This window comes from Grammomys surdaster, unplaced genomic scaffold, assembly GCF_004785775.1.
Source record: "Grammomys surdaster isolate TR1022 unplaced genomic scaffold, NIH_TR_1.0 125889, whole genome shotgun sequence".
Classification (NCBI taxonomy): Eukaryota; Metazoa; Chordata; class Mammalia; order Rodentia; family Muridae; genus Grammomys; species Grammomys surdaster.
The window spans coordinates 79999-104855 of record NW_021620714.1 but is presented as its reverse complement, the minus strand read 5'-3'; the positions used below and the strand labels follow the sequence as shown (position 1 = coordinate 104855).

At 40.1% G+C, this 24857-nt stretch overlaps 1 protein-coding gene across 2 annotated transcripts in view; it reads left to right on the top strand.

Annotated features, from left to right (window-relative positions):
• Positions 1-24857, top strand: part of Polq (DNA polymerase theta) — an 89437-nt gene that overhangs the window by 33175 nt on the left and 31405 nt on the right. For both annotated transcript variants that reach the window (XM_028752254.1, XM_028752253.1), the window contains 5 exons: positions 1022-1215; positions 2056-2180; positions 3900-4143; positions 17928-20938; positions 23365-23508. In XM_028752254.1, coding sequence (XP_028608087.1) covers positions 1022-1215; positions 2056-2180; positions 3900-4143; positions 17928-20938; positions 23365-23508 — 3718 coding nt within the window. The remainder of the gene's footprint in view (positions 1-1021; positions 1216-2055; positions 2181-3899; positions 4144-17927; positions 20939-23364; positions 23509-24857) is intronic.

The following is a 24857-nucleotide window of genomic DNA, read 5'->3' as shown; positions in this document are numbered from 1 at the left end:
CTGATGTGACCGGGGGGAGTCTTAGTGTCCCGCATGTTATGCAGCAGCTATGGTGTGAGCCCCAGGTCCACACAGTAATGTCTCTACGTACGTCCTTTTCTGTTCAGCTGGTGTCATGCTTTCTTCTTTTACCTTCCCCTGCCCTTTCTTCATCTCTCTTCCCTCTCCTTTTTTCTTATTTGCTCCTGAGTTCTGTGGCCCTCCCCTAAGTTCCTCCTTTTCTTCCTAAATGTCTTTTTCTGAAGCCCAGGCTAGCCTTAAATCTTCCAGGTGTACTAGGTTGGCCTGAAACTTACCAGGTTGGTCTCAAACTTTGTATCCTGATGCCTCTAAGCATTGTTGTTTATTTATTTTTATCTTTTTGTCTACATTTTATTATCATTTTGTTTTGAAGTCTTCATCTTCTAACATCTGGACATTTTTAAAGGTATTTCTTTGCTTCTCCCAGCCCCATGCTTAGGACACTTGGTTTTTTTCTTGTTTGTCTTATAACTTTATTGTTGAATCCTGGGCCTTTTAGATCATACATCAACTTTGAATGTTGAGCCCTCCCAACCCCCATCTGTTCTTTCCATTTTACTGACTCTTTCTTGGAATTAAACAAAACAGTTAAGATAATACCTCAAGTCAGACCTACTTAGGTTAAAAATGTCTATGATTAAATTGCATGTCATGAAATTAGTTTGTGTGATTAACAACCAGTTTCCCTTTCCCTTACCCCTCTTCTTTCTTCTTTTCTCTGTCTGCATTTGTTCTGCCAACAAGTTATTTTTGAATAAATGGTTTCTTTTAAATGCGTTATTATCACAGATATTTGTTGCAGCCTCGGGCCTTTGTCTTTACTATGAAGCTTACATTTATAATTTTGTTACTTAGGTAGGATAACAGGTTTGCTTGTTTTGTCCAGTGCTAAGGCTTGAACCCATGGCCTTGTACATGCCAGGTAAGTGTTTTATACTGAGCTCCCCACAGCTCACTGTCAAGCAATTGTTCAAACTAAAATGAAGCTGCTTCTTTTTAGGTTACACCTGTGTTTGAAGATTGGACTGGTATTGATTGGTATCGGTTTTTCTGTTTATGGGAAAAGTTACCAACTTCTATGAAAAGGGTGGCAGAGCTGGTTGGAGTGGAGGAAGGGTTCTTGGCTCGATGTGTGAAAGGAAAAGTAGTAGCCAGAACTGAGAGACAGCATCGGCAAATGGCTATCCATAAAAGGTGAGCATCAAGAAGCTTGCAGCGTTTATCAGGGGCGGGCATTATATCCATATCCAGTTTACGGACTCACTCTGGTTTTTAGCTTATAAACATCTTGATTGACTATGGTAAAAGTTATAAATTTCTCTGATTTATTTAATTTATTGACATTTTAAATTTTCTTGTAACTTGTAATTTAGCAGTCATATGTCTGCAAGTCTTCAAAGTCAAATATTTAACCACTTTCCTTTTTTTAGTCAGAACTTCCATTTATGGTGGTTTTATCTGGAATTGTACTTTGTAGCACCCTTAGAAGTAATCTTTTATCAGCTGGAAGGTGCTAAAAGATTCTCATGGGGCAGCTATAGCACGTTAAGCTTTCAAATACAGTATATTTTCAAATATAGTATATGATTTATATCATAGTCAAGTATAAATTTATAAGGATCTCTGTGCTTGGATTACTTGTGCCAATTTTGTGTTTCAAATCAAATCTGTATTTTATAATTAGATACTGTCATTTGACTGAAATTCTATTCATCTTATATCCATGTGTCAAGTCTTCTAAACTATGTGCCATCCCATTTTGTGTAAGTAATTTCTTGAAGTCAGTTAATAACATTAAAGTATGGGATTTTTTTTGTTATTTTGTTGTTAGTTTTTAGCTATGGATAAGATATGTAAAACGTACTGTGTATACACGATCTGAGTCTTGTCCCCCAGCCCTTTCTGTTTGTTATCCTTTCAGAGGGTCATGGATCCTCTGTTGCTTTTTGGTCTGGTGTTGGTTTGCAGTGTATGTTACGCTTTCATAATAGCTATAAATGATCTCTTACATCACTTTTGATCATTTATTTTTAGGTTTTTCACAAGTCTTGTGTTATTGGATTTAATCAGTGAAATTCCCTTAAAGGAAATTAATCAGAAGTATGGATGTAATCGTGGGCAGATCCAGTCTTTGCAGCAGTCAGCTGCTGTCTATGCAGGTTAGTCAAAGTGCTTTAGGACTGTCTAAGATTCTATGGTTTAAGCTGTTACTTTTTTTTTTTTTTGAGCAGGGTCTCACTGTGTAGCCCTGGCTGGCCCGGAGCTCCCTTTGTAGACCAGACTGTCCTCAAATACAGTGATCCACTTGCCTCTGCCTCCTGAGTACTAGAATTAAAGGTGGGTACCACCATGCTTGGCTTAAGATTACTTTAAAAAAATTAAAAAAAGAGCAAAAACCAACCCTTCCATTTATTTAAGCCTCTCTGAAACGTCTGCAATCATAGAGTCCCTAGTGTCGTCACCAGGTGCCCTGCTGGTGCCTCAGGGTGCAGTACAGTCTGTAGAGAGCCACCATCAGGCTGTGTCTCACTCTTACTTATTTCCCGACTGTTTCTTAGCAACCTGCTGATTGTACATCTTTTCCCTGACTTTCCCTCTTCCCCTTTTACATGGAGAAACAAAGTCCCCAATGAGTCGCTTTCCTCTTAGTACTAATGAATAGATTTTGAGAAAGAGGCTGTAGATGAAGAGAGATTTATGAACTTATGACCTAACCAATCTAAATATCATGCCTTAAGAAGCACCCTTAAGTTGCACAAACAGGTAGATTCTGGATCTGACTTTACTAAAGAATCTTTGTTAGCCCCTAGGAAGGAAACACTGAGATACTAAAGGGTTTGTGTCTTTATGTGTAAGAGGCTTCTTTGTGAATGTGTGTGCATGAGGGGATGCTGAGTAGATGAGGGCAGAGGGTAGACCGGAGGGAAGCACTCAGCACTCAGCTGACTGACATCAGAGATCTAACTTGCATCCGGACTCTGTTCTTATGGAGCAGTGATTGCCTCCATGGGAGCTACGTGGCACTCATGATCTCTTTATTTCCAGGGGGTGGGGCTATGGGCAGGATAACTATTTTTTTTTTTTTTTTAAAGAAAATAGTAACTGGAATGTTGCTCTGTAGTTCTTTTAGCATTTGAGGTTTTAAATCATTTGTCTGGGAAAGAGTCCTTCTCCTGTTTTCTAACAGTTCTTTTAAAAGAAGAAAAAAAGAAAAAAGGAAGCAGAAAAGGAAAAAAAGAGAGAGAATAATGAGAAGAGTGGACTAGAATGAGGCTTTTTTTCTCTGTGTATATGAGTGGTGTGTGCCTCAGTATCCAAATGCTATTCATAGGAGCGAGATGGGCCTTGAGAGAGGGCTTCTTACACCATCCATGAGGTCCAGAGTTCAGATGCCTCAGCACCCTCATCCAAAGCTGGGCACAGCAATGCATATCTGTAATCCCAGTGCTGGAAGGCAGAGGTCCTACGGGCTCTCTAGGTAATTAGTCCAGGCAGTTGGTGAGCCCAGAGTTTAGTGAGAGACCTTGTCTCCAAAACTGAAGTGGAGAGCGAAAGGAAGAAGCCCGATTTCAGTCTCTTGCCTCTAATTGTGCACACATGGGCACACACATAGGTATAATGCATACACATGAAATAAATCTTAATTTTTGTGCACTTAGCGAGGGCTTTAAATATTTGTTTGCTCTCCTATTAACTTATCCCTTGGCTCTGTTAAACCTTACATTCTTCAGAAAGAGCAAACCCAAACCAAATATGCACACACTTGTGTATACACACATAGGTACCTATACACATGGAATATATGTTTATATATACATGCATGGAGAATTAGTCTAAGAGCAATTTTTAATTTAAGAAACATTCTTTGACCATTCTAGGAATGATTACAGTGTTTTCCAACCGTCTGGGCTGGCATAACATGGAACTGCTACTTTCCCAGTTTCAGAAGCGACTTACATTTGGCATCCAGAGGGAGCTGTGTGACCTGATCCGGGTGTCCTTACTCAACGCCCAGAGAGCCAGGTTCTTGTATGCCTCTGGCTTTCTCACCGTGGCAGATCTTGCCAGAGCTGATATTGCGGAGGTGGAGGTAGTTCTGAAGAATGCTCTGCCTTTCAAAAGGTAACGAAATCTGTGTCTGTTTTAGGGTTATTAAGTGACAGTTCATCAACTTTAAATAATTGATAATATATTAAATATATTAAAATATTTTCCTTGTTGAGAATCTTAGGGCATACTTGCTGTGTCAGAAATGTGGCTCCATTTTCTCTTGAGGGTCACTGTTTGTTTTGTAGTTTACACACTGCATGGTTAGTTAGAAAGGCATGTGTAACGTGTGGGTCTTCCCTCAAGCCGGACATGAGTGAGGCAGTGCTGCTTGTCTCTGCAGTAAATTTGATTCCCGACCTCTCCAGGGTTCATCCCTTCTGTACACTCTGCTTAAATGCTCTTTAGAACACTAGACCCTCACACAGTTTTCCATGAGAGCGTTCCTAGACTGGGTTTGTAGTGGGAGGAGCTAACAACACATTGAATGGATTGGACTAGCATATAATTAAGAAATAACTTAATCACTTTCTTTTTGAACACATTCCAAAATGGAGAGCTCGGGTAGAGCGGATGGCTCTTTACTTTCAGTTACTGATGAGTCTGTTTTGAGGAACATTAAAGATGTATTCTAAGTCACAGTGCCCACCGTATTTCCAATTCAGTTTCCTGCCTTCCACTTTTGTTAGGCCTGGCTTTTGGACACAATCGTTTAACAAGCACGGGAAGGGACTAGTTTTTACAGTTGTTGCCAGTTTAATCTCTTCTGTAATTGAACCAGCAGTGGAAGCTGTGGAGCAAGTTCCTCGCTACCTGCCCTATGTTCTGGGTTCCTGAATGAAAGACACACTTAACCTTCTATTTTAATATGCCTTAAATAAATAGCTCAATGCTTGGGCCACTCCCAAACCTCCACATGGCTAATGCTTCCCCTCCAATAATCCTAAATTATTATGTACTAAGATCTGTATTCCATCTTTGTTGCCCTAGACCCAATTGGGGCGCTCTTTCCTGGCTCTTACAAGATTGCTGTGCCTTCTCTTCTGCACCTCTCAGGCCTGGTCCTTACTCCTTTCCTGGCATGGTGGTTCTAAATCCTTCCTCCTCTCTTGGTCCCCTTGTCCTGGAATCCTAAAGCCCAGCCTCTGTCTCCCTGCCAGCCATTGGCTGCAGGCAACTTTATTTACCAGTTAAAACCAACAGGAGTGGGGGAGTGAGGAGGGAGACCCTCAATGTCTTATGTGCAGATTCTTACACAATTAACATAATGGAAGTGTTAGACCAAATCCTCAGCATCACCTGTGTGTGACCTTTTACAAGCCTCTTGGCCTTGCATGTCTCCCACATTTACTTTTGATTCATTTTAAGATTTGAGGTGGGATGACATGTAAAGGGGCAGAAAATTGTTTTGGATTGTATTTGTTTCCATAGCTCTTGGGTATTGAGTGTTGGCCTGTGTCCCCACTGTGGCTCTTTCTCTTGAGGGTCATTTTTGTGGTGTTTTAAGTGCCTTTTTACTGCATCCTTACTAATGCTGGAAAAAAAACCCACAAAGCTTTCTGTATTCAAAGCAGTGGTATAAGAAGGCTTCCTAGTGATTGTGGTGGTTTGAATACAAATGGCCTTAGTCACCAGGAGTGGAACTATTCGAGAAGGATTAAGAGATGTGGCCTTGGAGTAGCTGTGGCCTTGTTAGAATGAATGTGGCACTGGGGGTGGGCTTTGAGGTTTCAAAAGGCCATGCTGGGCCCAATTTCTCTCTCTGCCTATAGATCAGGATGTAAAACTCTCAGCTACTGCTCCAGTGTTATGTGTGTCGCCATGCTCCCACCATGATAATAATGGACTAAACCTCTGGAACTGTAAGCAAGCCCCAATGAAATGGTTTTCTTTATAAGAGTTGCCCAAGGTCATGTTGTCTCTTCACAGCAGTAGAACACTAAGACAGCAATGTAATGAGCCAGGTTTCTAGTTTCAGGGCATAACTCTTTTGGGAATGAATGTCCTCTAGAGGGATGCCCCTGAATGGGTGACAAGTGCAAATACCATAGAGCCTTAGCAGGGGTAGTGTCTCATAATTTTTTATCAGTGTGCCATTGCCAGCCTGTATATAGTATATAGTAGTCTGTCTCAACTGTCTCCTAAGCTCATAGGGTCCAGTGTGTGAGTTTGCAGACCATGATGCTGAATACAATATACAATTGTAATAGAAATTTTTGGCCTTTTCTTTTATTGAGTTAGGGCAGTACACATTTGTGTTTAAGTAACTTAGGGGTACATTTTTACATAGTTTAGGAATGCATTTTATATTTTTAAACAATATATTTTAGTTTTCCTTGATAACAGTATGTTAGCTAGGCCTTTGGTTGTTTTGTGATATGAGTTATTGTATAGCTGTGGTACTTACAGGAGTGACTGACTGTATGCAGCCACCATGCTCAGTGAGCTGACTAGCTGACTTTTCATTGCTGTCACCTTTAGCAGTTCTCTCCAGGTCTTCAGTTAGCTAACTATGAACTGTGTTCTTGATAGACCTTACTATAAATACCATAGCTGTTCTTGACATTATCACTCTCCCACCTCGGCCTCCCTGTGATTGGTTCCTGGCATGCATAAGCACACCTGCCTGCTCTAGTTCATAGCTGGACAAATTCTAAAGTAGATGTAGATTAAATGTCTCCAGCTCTAAAATATAACTCATTCTGTTAGAGAACTAGGGCTGTCGTAGAATTAGTGTTTTCATCTCCTTGAGATGTGTCTCTGGCTGACATTCTACATAGAATAAGCCTCTGATTTTCACAGACTTTTGGAGAGAAATATCTATGTCAAGATATGTACTAGTAGTTTCTGAGGTGAAGATCAAGTATAGAGATGTATGGTGAAAATATATACAAATGGCCTGCAATTCTTCAAGGAGGGAAGGCAGTATTCCTTAAAAAAAATGAATTGAAAGTTCTTGCATGTTGTCTGTTAAAGTATGTCTTGGGGCTTACTTCTGTTTTGTGGTTAGGTTGATGGATTTTTTTTTAACTCTGCAATTCCTTTATATATTTTTTTAATTGGATATTTTATTTATATTTCAGATGTGATCCCCTTTCCCCATTTCCCCCCCACCCAGTAACACCCTATCCCATCCCCCCTCCTTCTACTTCTTTAAGGATGTGCCCCCACCCACCCACCCACTCCCACCTCCCCACCCTCAAATTCCACCCACACTGGGACATCCAGCCTTCACTGGACCAAGGACCCTCCCTCCCATCTAGGCCCAACAATACCATCCTCCCCTACATATACAGATGGAGCCATGGGTCCCTCTCTATATGCTCCCAGGCTGGTGGTTTAGACCCTGGGAGCTCTGGTGGTCGGTATTGTTGCTTTCCCCATGAAGCTGCAAATCCTTTCAGCTCCTACAGTCTTCTCTCTCACTCCTCCATTGGGGACCCTTTGATCAGTTCAGTGGTTAGCTGTGAGCATCTACCTCTGTATATGTCAGGCTCTGGCAGACCTCTAAGGAGACAGCTATATCAGGCTCTTGTCAGCATGCACTTCCTGGCATCCACATCAGAGTCTACCTTTGGTGGCTGTACATGGGATGGATACCCAAGTGGAACAGTCTCCAGACGACTCCTACTTCAGTTTCTGTCCCATGCTTTGACTCCATATTTGCTCCCATGAGTATTTTGTTACTCCTTCTAAGAAGGACTGAAGCACCCACACTTTGGTCTTTCTTCATGAGCTTCATGTGGTCTGTGAGTTTTATCTTGGATATTGTGAGCTTTTGGGCTAATATCCAATTATCAGTGAGTGTATACCATGTGTGTTCTTTTGTGATTGGGTTACCTTACTCAGGATGATATTTTCTAGTTCCATTCATTTGCCTAAGAATTTCTGGAATTCATTGTTTTTAATAGCTGAGTAATACTCCATTGTGTAAATGTACCACATTTTCTATATCCATTCCTCTGTTGAAGGACATATGCTCCACTATGTCCTTGTTATATGTTCGAGCATCTTCTGGGTATATGCCCAAGAGTAGTATAGCTGGGTCCTCAGGTAATGCTATGTCCAATTTTCTAAGGAACCGCCAGACTGATTTCCAGAGTGGTTGTACCAGCTTGGAATCCCACCATCAATGGAAGAGTGTTACTCTTTTTCCACATCCTCACCAGCATCTGCTATCACCTGAGTTTTTGATCTTAGCCATTCTGACTGGTATGAGGTGGAATCTCACAGTTGTTTTGATTTGCATTTCCCTGATGACTAAAGATGTTGAACATTTCTTTAGGTGCTTCTTGGCCATTCGATATTCTTCAGTTGAAAATTCTTTGTTTAGCTCTGTACTCCATTTTTTAATAGGGTTCTTTGGTTGTCTGGAGTCTAATTTCTTGAGTTCTTTGTATATATTGGATATTAGCTCTCTATCAGATGTGGGATTGGTAAAGATCTTTTCCCAATCTGTTGGTTGCCATTTTGTCCTATTGACAGTGTCCTTTGCCTTACAGAAGCTTTGCAATTTTATGAGGTCCCATTTGTCAATTCTTGATCTTAGAGCGTAAGCCATTGTTGTTCTGTTAAGGAACTTTCCCCTGTGCCCAAGTATTGGAGGTTCTTCCTCACCTTCTCTTCCATTGGTTTCAATGTATCTGGTTTTATGTTAAGGTCCTTTATCCACTTGTACTTGAGCTTTGTACAAGGAGTTAAGAATGGATCCATTTGCATTTTTCTACATGCTGACCTCCAGTTGAATCAGCACCATTTATTGAAAATGCTGTTCTTTTTCCACTGGACAGTTTTAGCTCCTTTATCAAAGATCAAGTGACCATAGGTGTGTGGGTTCATTTCTGTGTCTTCAATTCTATTCCAATGATCTTCCTGCCTGTCTCTGTACCAATACCATGTAGTTTTTATCACTATTGCTCTGTAGTACAGCTTGAGGTCAGAGATGGTTATTCCCCTAGAAGTTCTTTTATTGTTGAAAATAGTTCTCAATATCCTGGGATTTTTGTTATTCCAAGTGAATTTGCGAATTGCTCTTTCTATCTCTATGAAGAATTGATTTGGAATTTTGATGGGGATTGCATTTAATCTGTAGATTGCTTTTAGCCAGATGGCCATTTTTACTATATTAATCCTGCCAATCTATGAGCATGGGAGATCTTTCCATCTGAGATCTTCTTCTATTTCTTCAGAGACTTGAAGTTCTTGTCATACATATCTTTCTTTCACTTGCTTGGTTAGATTCATACCAAGGTATTTTATACTATTTGTAACTGTTGTGAAGAGTGTCATTCCCCAAATTTCTTTCTCAGCCTGTTTATCCTTCTAGTAGAGGAAGGCTACTGATTTTAGTTGATTTTATATCCAGCCACTTTGCTGAAGTTGTTTATCAGGTTTAGGAGTTCTCTGGTGGAAGTTTTGTGGTCACTTAAGTATACTATCATATCATCTGCAAATAGTGAAATTTTGACTTCTTCCTTTCCTACTTGTATCCCTATTTGCTCTGCTAGGACTTCCAGTACTATATTGAATAGGTAGGGAGAGAGTGGGCATCCTTGTCTAGTCCCTGATTTCAGTAGGATTGCTTCAAGTTTCTCTCCATTTAATTTGATGTTGGCTACTGGTTTGCTGTAAATTGCTTTTACTATGTTTAGGTAGGGGCCTTGAATTCCTGATCTTTCCAAGACTTTTATCATGAAGGGATGTTGAATTTTGTCAAATGCTTTCTCAGCATCTAGTGAGATGATCGTGTGATTTTTTTCCTTTGAGTTTGTTTATATAGTGGTTTAAATGGATAGATTTCCGAATATTGAACCATCCCTGCATTCCTGGGATAAAGCCTACTTGATCTTGATGGATGATTGTTTTGATGTGGTCTTGGATGCGGTTTGCGAGAATTTTATTGAGTATTTTTGCATTGATATTCAAAAGGGAGATTGGTCTGAAGTTTTCTTTCTTTGTTGTGTCTTTGTGTGTTTTAGGTATGAGTGTAATTGTGGCTTCATAGAACAGATTTGGTAGTGTTCCTTTTGTTTCTATTTTGTGGAATAGTTTGAAGAGAATTAGTATTGGGCCTTCCTTTAAGGTCTGATAGATTTCTGCACTAAATCCATCTGGTCCTGGGCTTTTTTTGGTGGGGAGACTGTTAATGACTGCTGCTATTTCTTTAGGGTTATGGGACTGTTTAGATGGTTTACCTGCTTCTGATTTAACTTTTGTATCTGGTATCTGTCTAGAAAATTGTCCATTTCATCCAGATTTTCCAGGTTTTTTTGAGTTTAGGCTTTTGTAGTAGGATCTGATGATTTTTTTGAATTTCCTCAGTTTCTGTTGTTACGTCTCCCTTTTCTGTTCTGATTTTATTAATTTGGATACTGTCTCTGTGCCCTCTGGTTAGTCTGGCTAAAGGTTTATCTATCTTGTTGATTTTTTTTTTCCAAGAACCAGCTCCTGGTTTTGTTGATACTTTGAATAGTTCTTTTTGTACTTGGTTGTTTTCAGCCCTGAGTTTGATTATTTCCTGCGGTCTACTCCTCTTGGGTGTGTTTGCTTTTTTTTTTTCTAGAGTTTTCAGGTATGCTGTCAAGATGTTAGTGTATGCTCTCTCCACTTTCTTTTTGTAGGTACTTAGAGCTGTGAGTTTACCTCTTAGCACTGCTTTCATGGAGTCCCACAAGTTTTGGTATGATGTGTTCTCATTTTCATCAAATTCTAAAAAGTCTTTAATTTCTTTCTTGACTAAGTCATCATTGAGTAGAGCGTTGTTCAGTTTCCATGTTTATGTGGGCTTTCTATTGTTTTTGTTAATATTGAAGACCAGCCGTAGTCCATGGTGATCTTATAGGATGCAAGGGATTATTCCTACCTTTTTGTATCTGTTGAGGCCTGTTTTGTGACCAATTATATGGTCACTTTTCAAGAAGGTACTATGAGGTGCTGAGAAAAAGGTATATTCTTTTGTTTTAGGATGAAATGTTCTATAGATATCTGTTAAATCTGTTTGGTTCATAACTTCTGTTAATTTCACTGTGTCTCTGTTTAGTTTCTGTTTCCATGATCTGTCCATTGCTGACAGTGGGGTGTTGAAGTCTCCCACTATTATTGTGTGAGGTGCAATGTGTATTTTGAGCTTTAGTAAAGTTTCTTTTATGAATGTGGGTGCCCTTGCATTTGGAGCATAGATGTTCAGAATTGAGAGTTCATCTTGGCAGATTTTTCCTTTGAGAAATATAAAGTGTCTTTCCTTATCTTTTTTGATTACTTTTGGTTGAAAGTAGGTTTTATTTGATATTAGAATGGCTACTCCAGCTTGTTTCTTAGGATCGTTTGCTTGGAAAATTGTTTTCCATCCTTTGTCTTTGAGGTAGTGTGTCTGTCTTTGTCCCTGAGGTGCGTTTCCTGAATGCAGGAAAATTCTGGGTTGTGCTTATGTATCCAGCCTGTTAGTCTACATCTTTTTATTGGGGAATTGAGTCCATTGATGTTAAGAGATATTAAGGAAAAATGATTGTTGCTTCCTGTTATTTTTGTTATTAGAAGTGGGATTGTGTTTGTGTAGCTATCTTCCTTGGGGTTTATTGGAAGATTACTTTCTTGCTTTTTCTAGGTTGTAGTTTCCTTTGTAGGGCTGGATTTGTGGGACAATATTGTGTAAATTTGGTTTTGTTATGGAATATCTTGGTTACTCCATCTATAGTGATTGAGAGTTTTGCTGGGAATAGTAGTCTGGTCCGTCAGTTGTGTTCTCTTAGGGTCTGTATGATATCAGTCCAGGATCTTTGGGCTTTTATAGTCTCTGATGAGAATTCTGGTCTAATTCTTATAGGTCTGCCTTCATATGTTCCTTTACCTTTTTCCCTTACTGCTTTTAGTGTTTTTTCTTTGTTTTATGAATTTGATGTTTTGATTATTATGTGACAGGAGGAATTTCTTTTCTGGTCTAGTCTATTTGGAATTCTGTAGGCTTCTTGTATGTTCATGGGCATCTCTTTCTTTAGGTTAGGGAAGTTTTCTTCTATAATTTTGTTGAAGATATTTACTGGCCCTTTAAGTTGGGAATCTTCACTCTCATCTATACCTGTTATCCTTAGGTTTGGGCTTTTCACTTTGTCCTGGATTTCCTGGATGTTTTGAGTTAGGAGCTTTTTGTACTTTGCATTTTCTTTGACAGTTGTGTCAATGTTTTCCATGGGATCTCCTGCACATTAGATTCTCTCTTCTATCTGTTGTATTCTGTTGGTAATGCTTGCATCTATGACTCTTGATCTCTTTCCTAGGTTTTCTTTCTCCAGGATAGTCTCTCTTTGAGATTTCTTCATTGTTTCTACTTCCATTTTTAGATCTTGGATGGTTTTGTTTATTTTTTTCACATGTTTAGTTGTGTTTTCTTGTAATTCTTTAAGTAATTTTTGTGTTTCCTTTTTAAGGGCTTCAACCTGAGTTTTCCTGTATTTCTTTGAGGGAGTTATTTATCTCCTTCTTAATGTCCTCTATCATTATCATGAGAAGTGATTTTAATTGTGAATCCTTCTTTTCCAGTTGATGGGGTATTCAGGACTTGCTATGGAGGGAGAACTGGGTTCTGAAGATGCCAGACAAGTTTGGTTTCTGTTTCTTATGTTCTGTGCTTGCCTTTTGCCATCTTGTTAACTCTAACAAGGGCCACCTGCACTCACTGTCTCTGATTAGAGACTGTCTTTCCACTTACCTTGCTTGTGTCAGAACTCCTCAGAGTCTAGCTGTCTTTGTGATCTTGTGATCCTGAGCTCCTGGGTGGAAGAGCTCCTGGGACTCAGGCTGCCTTTGGGATCCTGAAATCCTGCTGCTTTGAGTGCAGTGGTTCCTCTAGGATGGCTCAGGATATGGTGTCTTCAAGGGAGCCGACCAGCTAGTGTCTGCCACAGCCAAAAGGCTAGGTTGATAGATTGATGCTGGCATGTTTATGCTTGTTTTGAATCTAGAACCATAACTCAGCAAAATTATGTTATCAATATCATATTCTTTGTGCAGTGTACTGAGGATGCAACTACTTTCTTGAAATAGTTTTTCTTTTAAAATATCTTTCTAGAAATTATTGAATATGTATTTTTATTGTTTAAACTGTAGAATATTGAAATATGTGAACATTGTGGAAAGGCTAATTTAAGATAATTAACACAAACATCACCCAATATGCTTACTATTTCTTGTGTTGAGAACACTTCCAATCTACTCTCTTAGGGATTTTTAAGACGCAGCACCATGTTGTACAATATGCTAAGCTATTCTTAGCAAAATGCCTAACATGAATTTAATTATAAGGAAAAATTATAAGTATAAAGTGGAAGATAATTTACAAAATAATTGCTCAGTACTTTTCAGAAGTACCCGTTGTGATAAACAGAACAAGGAGGCACTTCTAATTAAGACAAGACTGGAGAGTTAAGCAACTAACTACATTACTTGATTCCAGGTTTCATTAGAAAAAAGAAAGTGGACCAGTTGGTTATACTTGGTACTTACTAGCTACTGGCTTGTAGAGATACTAGGTGGGGGATAGAAACCTTGTATTTCTTTGCCTAGTCTCTCTTTCCTTTTAATACTTAATACATTAAAATTCAGAAAATCTAGTGGCATCCATATTGCTTCCAGGTTTTTAGCATTGCCCACAATATGCAGTTTTTCATGTTGTTGGGAATAATTCGTGTGGTAGGTTCCTAGACATGATATTTCAAAAGGTAAGTGCATGACAGCTCACTTAGGTACTTGTGGGAAAACTCTGCCAATTAAAGTTGAAGTGACCAGATAGCCTCTGGGCTTCTACCTGAGGAATGTCACACAGCCTCAGTTAGATTACAGAGTCAATTTCCTTTCTCCTGATAAGAACCTGTTCAGCCAGCACCTGGGATTCCTTAAGTATTCCCCATGCTAATGAGGTATTTTAGTACCCTAAGCCCTCATTTAACGACCTTTGCCCATCCTGGATGTTCCTATTCTCAGTGCCCCCCAAATTTGTAAGCCTTAAATCACCTAAGTAAAGTTGAGGTATCTCCTGATAGCTGGTCCTGGTGTGATCCTTCACCATAAGTACTCACAGGGTTTCTGAATCCCCCCACCCCCCAAACACACACACACACTCTGCTCCCATTACCCCCGTGGACCATATCAGCTGACAATCCACGAGAGTGGGAAGACCCACAGGTCCTCAGAATTGCCTTCAGGAGGGTCACCCCAGGTTCCATTTTTTTTTTTTCTGCTGGTAGAAAGCCAACTTTCTTATAGCCTCACCAATAGAACATCACATTGTTAGGGATTGTTATTGTATCTCCTCATGGTTTACTTTGCAGTTGTATAAATGTGAGTCTTCCTGACTAGCTGTTCAACTTTAGCTCTTTAGGTCTTTCCCTTAGATTTCTAGGGTGGTAGTGGTGGAGGTGGTGGTGGTGGTTGTTGTTGTTGTTCTTCTTCTTCTTCCTCTTCCTCCTCTTCCTCTTCCTCTTCTTCCTCTTTCTCCCCCTCCTCCTCCTCTTCTTCATCCTCTTCTTCATCCTCTTCCTCTTCCTCTCCCTCCCTCCTCTCCTCCTTCTTTTTCTTTTAAATAATTTATTGTTTTCAAATGGATTTCAATCTTGAGACTTTTACTTGATATGTGTATTTCAATTTTTTTATCACAATTCATCACTTTTTTCTTTTATTTTTATTTCTTTGTTCTTTTATTTTTATTTCTTTTCTTTTTTGACAACCAAAAATTCAGGTTTTTAAAATGTACATGTGAATGGTATATGTGTGTATACATAAGTGTGCACAGGTGCATGTGGCAGTGTGTGTGTTTAGAGGCTAAAGGAGGATTTCAGGTTCCTTCTGTATCATCTGCTTCTTATTCCCTTGAGACAGAATCTCTCACTGAACATGTATCTCTCTTTCTCACCAACAAGCCATGATAATCTCGTGTCTCTGCCTACCCTGCTCACATCTGCCTATCTAGAGGATCCAGTTCCTGTCCTGATGGGCTTCTGGACACTTCATTTTGTAGACATGGAAAAAGCGAATGGTCTGCTACTAACAGACCATTCTGTTTAGGGAACCCAGCTGGGTATGTTAGACTTATCAACAGTACAGACTAGACATGTTTGTGATTGCAAGGTCTAATGTCTGAAATGTATTTGTGTATTAATTAGGTTATGTTTTACCCTACTTTACACTCACAGACAAGGTTCTCTTTTATTCTGCTATTTTTAGGGTGGCTCAGGTTTTTTTTTTTTTTTTTTTTTTTTAGTTTTGCCTCATATACATTCATATGTGTGTGATTGTAGTTTGGGCATTAATTGTACCCTTTCTCACACTTAGGATCTTTTCGCCTCATATTTAGCTTGTCCTGGATTAGCTGCTTTTGTGTATCTGCTTGTGTGAGATCCCTTCCTTTTTAGCTTTTGAGTCACGTTGTATTGGTAATGCTTTGTATACCACTCTTCATAGTAGTTAAGTTTTGCATCTGAACCAAATTGAAAATATTTTTCTTTGAATACATGACTCAGCCCTATTCATATTTATTGCAATGACTGGTAAGTTTGCTCTTATATTTGATGTATATTTATGACAGTTCCTGTGTTTCTTTCTCTCTAGGTTGGCTCTGCTTTGCTGTTCCATTTGTAAATGTAGAAAGTTGTGGTGACTTGTGTTTGCACACTGCCTGCTCTGGTTCTTGAAGAGTTTGGTGGTGCCCTGTACTTTCTACCTCCTGGCTGAACAGCAGCTGTGGGATTCCTTTCCTTTCTTCCCCTTGTGTGTGTTTCAGCGTATAGCACTGTACGTTGTTTTCACCTTTGCCCTTGCTTCTGTGGAGGTGAAGGTAGACAGACAGGTGCTGTACGTATCCTTATGTGTTGGGATTCTGACTTACTGCTGATGGATTCCTAGATATGTCTTAGTTGGATGAACTCATCCTTTACTGAGATTCCTTGAGGAATGCTTTGCTTACAAAAAAATTACTGTATGTTCAAAACTGTCCTTCTCTGACTGTTGAAGCACAGTGTACTTAATATATAATCTGTCCTACTTGGCCCTCCAGATAAGACCTTGTTAAGTTGCCCAGTCTTGCCTTGAACTTGAGATCTTCTGTCTCAGCATCCTGAATTCTGGGGAGAGACACCACAACTAGGTTCTGTATTTCCTTTTATTGAGTTTTTGTTTCTCTCTCATTTGTTCTTGTTGCTTTGCATTGTATGTTGTCATGAGAAATTTTGTGGGAGCCCAAGTCCTTTATCTTGTGAGTCATTTAATCTACTTGTAGTAGGATTTGGGATTTTTTTTCATATCTTTGAAGTTTAAAGGCTTTGTTAGCCATGTTATCTATTTTCTGTAATGAACTACTTTTAAAAAGTGGTTTCAGAATAACTTTGAATATTTATTGATATCACTGTATCTGTAAGTAATAGATTTAGAAGTCTCCTTGATAACAGTTCTGGTTTGGGATTTCTCATGAGGTTTTAGCTAAGTTTATGGCTTGACCTTCATCATCCAGAGGCTTGGCTGGCCCTTCCGCCTGCGTGATTCCTGCACATGCTGTCAGTTTGCTGCTTTATGCATGCCATTGGACTGCCCCATAAGATTTTTACTACAGTTTACCTCCCCTGGCATGAATAATGTAAGCAACAGCGAAATGCAAGCCGGGATGTCTCCTGAACCTGTCCTTGGCTTGTAGTTGTCTCACCTAGGGTGAGGGGAAAGAGGGGGAGCACTTGCTCCCCATTACTTCACGTGCTTGGAAGGAGGAATCTCAGCTATCATAACTTCACTCATTTTTGTCACATCCTGTCCTCCCCCTAGCATTCAATTACATAATTGTTTGATCTTTTGGGGTCTAGATTATTATCTTTTAGAAGAACTCACTCTAGTGGTGAGTTTAGTTCTCAGTTACTTTTTTTTTCTTTATTTCATTCTGCTATAAATTTAGATTCTATGTTGATTTTTAAATTGATAGATTTCTGTGGACCCATTTTTTTATATATAAATTACCTCACATCTGACTCTAAGTTATGCCAAAGTGGGCATATTACAAATAGCCTGTGGCAATTCTGCACCACTGGACTGGTGAGATGGATCAGTGGGTAACAGTGCTTGTAGCCAGACCTGACATCTGATTTTATTTCATAGGATCCACATGGTAGAAGGAACCACTTCGATAAGTTGTCCTCTAACTTCTACGTGCGAGCGCGCGCGCACACACACACACACACACACACACACACACACCTAATATACAAATAAATCTAATTTTAAAATTAAGTCTTAACAACTAACAGAGACACTCTTCTTCACCACTTGCACTTACTTGCCAGCACATCTGTTGAAATCTACTTCTGCAGAGACAAGCTGAAACAACTAGCCTTGTGGGACTGAGCAACTACTAGATCCTTGGACTTCCTATTCACAGCTGACCATAGTTGGGGGGTTGGACTACAGATTGTGAACTGCTATGTGGATGCTGGGAACTGGACTTAGGTCCCCTGAAAGAGCAGCCAGTGTTCTTAACTGCTGTGCCATCTTTCCAGCCTTTAAGGCTTTTGCTTAAGATGTCAATCTTAGTAGGGATTTCCTGATTACTCTATTTAAAAATTGCCAACTGCCTGTTCTCTCCAGTGTTTCCTTCTAAACGTCCCTTACACCACTTGACAAGAATGTCGTTTAAACATCAGTTTTTAGTTCTCCCAGCTAGAATGAGAGCCTGTGTCTGTTTCTGTCTCTCTTTCCTCTCCCCTCTCCCTTCCTCTGTGCCCACCCCCACTACCATTTTTGTTCCCTGGACCAGCTTAAATAGAATGGGTTCATGTTGTGTGAGTGAAGGAAATGCGTTAATTTTCTCTTTTTCTCCTGTTCTTGAGTAGTGCCCGGAAGGCAGTGGATGAAGAAGAGGAAGCAGCTGAAGAGCGTCGGAGTATGCGGACTATTTGGGTGACTGGCAAGGGCTTATCTGCAAGGGAAGCAGCAGCTTTAATAGTGGAAGAAGCCAAAATGATTCTGCAGCAGGACTTAGTTGAGATGGGAGTACAGTGGGATCCACAGTCACCCTTGAGTTCTAGCATATGCTCACTGACCAGTGAGTCAGAAGTAAAGGGACACACGTTCAAATCTCCATCTAAGAGTTCTCATAAAAAATTAGCATCAAAGAGCAGAAATAGCATGAAAGCAAGCGATTCTAATGATAAGCAGTCACCAGATGCAGAACGAGGCATGGATGAATGCAGAGAGCGTGCAGACTCTCTCTGTAAGTTCCAGGGGAATCACGAGCTCCAGACACCCTCCATTTGTAGAGCAAGAAAACGAACTTCTTTAGGTATAAACAAAGAAATGCTTCGAAAGTCTCTGAAAGAAGGAAAATCAAGCACTAAGGAAGTTCTTCAAACTTTCTCATTGGAGAAAACAAGAAAAGCTGCTTTGAGTTTTAGTTCAGAGGAGGTGAACAACAGTTTTCCATCTGGGAGACACAGAAAGTATCGGAAAAAATCTTTCGGCAGTAGTTCCATACATGACTCTGGGATGCATAGAGATGATTTACAAGGGCAGACTATGTGTAAATCTACTCTACGTGAAGACCCACAGAAGTCCATAGAGAAGCAGAGTGCAGAATTTAGAAGTCCAGGGCTATTGGCAAAAAATGTATCTTTTTGTGCCAATGAAAAATGCGACAAAACCTCATTCCCTTTACAAATACAGCAACCTTGCTTAAGGAAAAAACCAGAAAATAATACTGCTTTGGAACATTCCGTCCCAGGATCTAAGAATAAAAATGTGACTGGCCAGTCCTCTGGTGCTGCTAGACACGGAAGAGGATCAGCTGCTAGTGAGATAGGACAGGTCAATGAGGTGCTTACAGAGAACGGTGCAGAATGCCAGCTCCAAGACACCCATCCCGTCAGCCAGTGCCTGGAAAACGACAGTGAGAAACACACAAGCACTCGCACCAGACAAGAGACACTAATAGAGGGACAAGCTGGTAGTAGTTATGTGGGCAGAGACTCAAATGATGTTGCACCCATCAAATGTGAACTTATAAAGCTTAATAGCAAAGAACATGACTCAAATCCTTGTCGTCAGGCATTGGCAAGTAACACAGGCAGAACTGAGGCACCTCAGTCAACTGGAGAACTTGGTCAAGCAGGAGGCCAGTGTGAAAATCTTCTAAATTCTTCTGGAGTACAAGAAAAAACAGGTGCTTATGCAACAAATAAGACTGAACATAGTCATGTTTCTAACCTGGCCTTCTGTGACTTTGGAGATAGCTTATACTTGGATACTCAGTCAGAGGAAGTAATTGAACAGATGGCATCTGAAAATGCCACGCTAGGAGCGAAAGCAGTAGGGATAATGGAGGAGGGCTCCGCCATGCAGAACGAGCGTCACAGCACTCCAGGTGACCAGCATGTCCCAGGAGCAGCCAACATTGACCATGTGGAAAGTAAGAATATAGAGTCTGTGAAAGCAAACACTGAAAAGAGCATCAATAGAGGAACTCCAGACAGCCTCATTTTCCATTCTCCAGTACCTCAGAGGGGGAATGGCACTTGCTTTAAAGAGAATGAGCATTCTGTTACTGATTCCCAATTAAACAGTTTTCTTCAAGGGTTTGAAACACAAGAAATGGTGAAGCCAATCATACCACTGGCTCCTCAAATGAGATCTCCTACTGGTGTGGAGGAAGAAAGTCTGCCTGAAACTAGTTTGAATATGAGTGATAGTATACTATTTGACAGTTTTGGAGAAGATGTCTTAGGACAGGGACAGTCACCTGATACAAAGGCAAAGCAGCCACTCCTTTCTGAAATGATACCAAACTATTTCAGCAATCCACATCCACAAGCAGACCCAGTTATAACACCAAATATGAATGAGTCTCAGGGTACTCAGCAGCAAGTGGCTTGTCTCAGTAGTGAGTCTATTATATTTTCAGAGATAGACTCTGCTCAGGTGATTGAAGCCTTAGACAATATGGCTGCATTTGATGTTCAAGAGAACTGTAACCCAGTAACCTTTAAAACATTAGAACCCAGTGATTCTGCAGTGCTGGGTAATGAGTGTCCCCAAGGAGAAGTGGTCAGAGGAGATCATAATGATGGATCCCCAAAGCCTAAACTCATGGAGACAAATCAAGATAATTCATTCTCTTGGTCAGGAGCATCATTTAACTTAAGTCCAGAACTGCAAAGGATTTTAGATAAAGTGTCTAGTCCTCTAGAAAATGAAAAGCCCAAATTAACACATATAAACTTGCCTTGCTTTGAAGGAAACAGCACAGAGTCACATGAGAGACAGGAACTAAGTTCAGATTTGGGGACAGTTCAGAGAACTTCACTCTTCTCCAGTAATGAAGTTAAAAGCAGGACTGAAGGGCTAGAGAGCAAAGCCAGGCACGGTGGGACCTCATCTCCCTTGGCTCATAAAGAAAGTGCTGCAGCTGATGACAATGGCCTCATTCCTCCCACACCCGTTCCTGCTTCTGCTGCTAAGCTAGCATTTCCAGAGATTCTTGGAACATCTGTAAAGTGTCAGAAAGACAGCAGTGTTTTACAGCTGGGGGAAGGTTGTTTATTTGGCTCTTCTTTAGACAATCAAAACCAGGATTTAAGTCAAGAGTTTAGAGACAGCCTCAAGGACTTTGATGATTCTGTTGTAGACACAAGTTTTTTTCTGCAGTCTCAGGATGGACTGCCAGTATCTCAAGCTTCATGCAGCTCAGAAAGTCTGGCCATAATTGATGTAGCGAGTGACCAGATTCTCTTTCAGACATTTGTGAAGGAGTGGCAATGCCAAAAGCGCTTTTCCATCTCTCTGGCTTGTGAAAAGATGACAAGTTTGACATCTTCCAAAACTGCTACCATAGGTGGAAGGCTGAAGCAAGGTAAGGACTTTTTAAGCTTCAATTCTTCTGCATTGGGGTCTTGGAATACACACACACACACACACACACACACACACACAAAATTTGGAATTATATGGATTAGAATATCCTATGTATATATATCCTATGTATCTTCATATATATATATATATATATATATATATATATATATATATATATATAAAAATTAAATAAGTATATCATTTAATAAGAATCTCTTAAATGGATATATGTGTGTGTAGTTGCTCTATGTAGCATATATATTAATATAAAACAAAATGTTTTGGATATTTTCACACTTTTATGGTACTAAATTTTTATTATTCGTTAGCACTCACAAATTGCTCTTTACTTCATTATAAAAGCACACAGTGTATCGATACTGTATTTCTCACAATATGTTAGCTGGACTTTCCAGGGTTTGTCTTGCGCATTAGCCCCTCTGATGAATCAACCTGTGCTGAAATGATGATTCCAAATCCTCACAGATTTGTGGGTTTCCAGTATTGAACCTTTGGTCAAATGATGCCGTGAACATTGTCCTGTGACTGGGGAATTGCTGTAGTCAGCTTCTCAACCTGTTGTGGAAATCAGGTTTCATTGGCTACCACAAAGCTCTGTTTATGTGTTTGTTTAATAAGTTGTTAGTATTTGTCTGGTCTTCAGTTCTTGGAGCATGTGTGTTATTGACAGATTCTATGTGCTCTTAGTATATAGCAGTTTCTAGTCTTAATTCATTAAACATAACGGCAGGCTTCTCATGGAGACACATAAAGTTCATTTAAATTTAACTAATATGTATTGTCTTCCTATGTACCCGTATCTTTCAGGTATTGAAATTGTAATTGTAAATTCAATTGTTAATTGACCTTTGTAATTGACCTTTATTATTCGTTAGCACTCACAAATTGCTCTTTTAAATTAAGTAGATGTTAACTCAGAAAAAAAATGTTGACTGTAGATATAAAAATTATACTTAATTGTTCACAATAAAACTCTTGGTGCCTTTGGTTAAGAATTGGTGAATTTGCTGTAAAGGTTTTGTTTTGTGTGTGAAATGGTCTTTATTTGTTATTGATAGTTTGAAAACAGCTTTGTTTACCTGCTGGTTTCTCTTTAGTCATTATAGATCTGTTTTAGGCAAGCTGTGGTACATTGTTTTCATTGTGACAGGTCTCTTAATTGATGGGGAATGTAAGAAGAGCTTATACATACAATCTGGGTGTGCTGGCGCATGCCTTTAATCCCGAGCACTCAGAGAGAGTTAAGCCATCCTGGTCTACAGAGAAGTTCCAGGTACAGCCAGGGCTACACAGAGAAACTGCTTCAAAAAAACCAAACAAACATAAATGAGCTTATGCACACCTGAAAATGATCACCCAAATGATATTTTAGAATTTACAGATTCTAAGCCATGTGCTAGCTAGCTAGTCTTACCATCTTGACACAAACTAGAGTTACCTGGGAAACTGAACGTCTCAGAGAAAATGCCTCTCTCAGGTTGCCTCTAGGTAAATCTTAGGGCATTATCTTGGTTAGTGACTGATGTGAAACACTCAGCCCTCTGTGGGCCCCACCTCTGAACAGGTGGTTCTGAGTGGTATTGTCGTGAAAATTTAGAGTCTCACATTCAGGCCCCAATAATACGAGGAAGTCCTTGGTTCCAAAAAGGTTTATTGTCATGGCGGATGATAGATGGATCTAGGTGTACCCCCAAAAACTCAGGGCAGTCCTGAGCTATGTAGGGAGGGAGAAAAGGGGGAGGGTTGGGGGAGGATCTGGGGGAGGCATGTTTAATTTGCTCTGCCCTCTGGCCTTCATTAGTATGTAAATCCCTAGGGCCTGAGGCCTATAGCCTGGCCTATGTGACTGAACAATGTAATTCTATGGAGACCATGACTGCTTTTCAGGATCCTGGATTCTGGGGGGCGCCAAACTCCTGCGGGTTCTCATGCAGAATCCCACGCAGAGTCTGCAGAGTCTCGGGGTTCTAGGCACCTGCTCAACCACGACCCAGGATACCCTTACGCAGTCCCACATGGTATAAGGGAACAGGTGGAGCAAGCCAGTAATTAGTGTTCCTCTGTGACCTCTTCTTTAGTTCCTGCCTCAAATTCCTGCTTCATAATTTACCATAAGCAGTAAGCTGAAATAGACCCTTTCCTCCCCAAGCTACTTTCAGTCACGGTGTTTAGTGAAGCAGTAGAAACCTAGTTGTTCACATGCTTTGGGGACAGAGTCTGGCTGTATAGCCCTGGCTGGCCTTGAATGTAAAATCATCTTGCCTCAGCTTTCCAAGTGCTGAGATTGTAAAGTATGTGCTACCATGAAGGATGAATGAAAAGTTTTGGGTATCATAGTTTTCAGTTTGCTCGATTATTGAATATTGGAAATTGTTTTGACGGTTTTACTGTTCATTCGTTTAGTTAGCTCGCCACAGGAAGCCACTGTTGAAGATGATGGGTTTCCTGTGCATGGCTCTGATGGTGCTGTGGTAGTTGGACTAGCAGTGTGCTGGGGTGGAAAGGATGCCTATTATTTGTCATTGCAGAAGGAACAAAAGCAGTCTGGTAAGTAATTGGTGTTAGGTTAAGTCATATATGCTCTATGACATCTATTAAGGGAGTTCTTTTTTTTCTTGAGATTTTTTTTTTAAGTTATATGAGAATAATTTTCTGATATTGCCTAGGCTTCATTGTTAGGATTAAAAATAATTATTTAGAGCATAACTAATATATATAATAATCACATATATTAGTCAGAATAGATCCATCTTCTCCTCCCTTATCCCTCTGTTAGGTCTAAACCAGGCCCCAGGAATGGCAGTGGTACTGACAGTGTCCTGAATGACAGTCTGGGTTCACTCAGGCTGGATTCTGAGTAAAAAACCCCAAATTCAGCCTTCCTCAGAAATCTTGGGTTTCTGTTTGTAAGAAAAGCCAGTATCTGCCCCTTACAGACAACTACCTCTGGTAATGGTTATCTATTGTCCTATTGACCCAAGCAAGCCTATGACAGATCAAAGTCCCCATGCTGGTTCCAGGCTGTTTTTGCTCCCACCTATCCCCTTAAAAGTGACGAGGCTTTCCCCACTTTTTTGCTGTTCTCTGTCCTGACAATCAGCCCAGCAGTTTGAATCTCCAATAAATCTTTCCTTTTGTCCATGGAGTGCAGTTTGGTGCCTTCATTGCACCGTCCCTTAAGCCCTCCTTCTATCCTGTGCTATTAGGGACTGAACCCAGAGCCCCACACCTGCTGGACAAGGGTTCCTCTGTGGAGCCATGCCTAGGGATCAGAATAAAAGCCTTTAGAAACACTTCCTTTGTTCTCTACTGCCTGTTACATGAAGCCATTAACAATGGATTGTAGCAGTTTCTGCTGTCTTTCTCTTCCTGTTCACGCAGGGGTAGTGCTGGGCTAGAGAACTATGGTCTCTGTATTGTGGAACTCCTGGAGGAGCCTTTAGAGGGTAGGATGCAATGTAGAGACGTTGTGGGGTCTGATTATGTAGCTCCTTCCTCAGGAGCAGTCAGAAGGGATGACATGCAGCGTCTATTCCGCAGTGAGAATGAGATCCCTGGGGTCTTTGTAGAGTGTTGTGTTGGCTGAAGTAGCTACTTTTATTTTTCATACAGCATTGTATGTCTCTCTTTAAGCCTAATTTCTAAAGCTTCTACCTATCTTTAATTCTGTTCTGAAAATACAATTTTATTATTACAAGTCTTGATACTTAGAATTTTAACCCATATAATAAAATAGAATATTATAAATCTAGTCCAAACCATTATTTTTAGATTGTAGAGGACTTTATCATATCGTTGCTATGACCTGAACAAGCAGTTACTTAGAATCAGATCCTTGGGGTTGTGAATCTTTCTCAGTCTTTAACACTAAACATTGCTGTTTCAAATTGAATAAG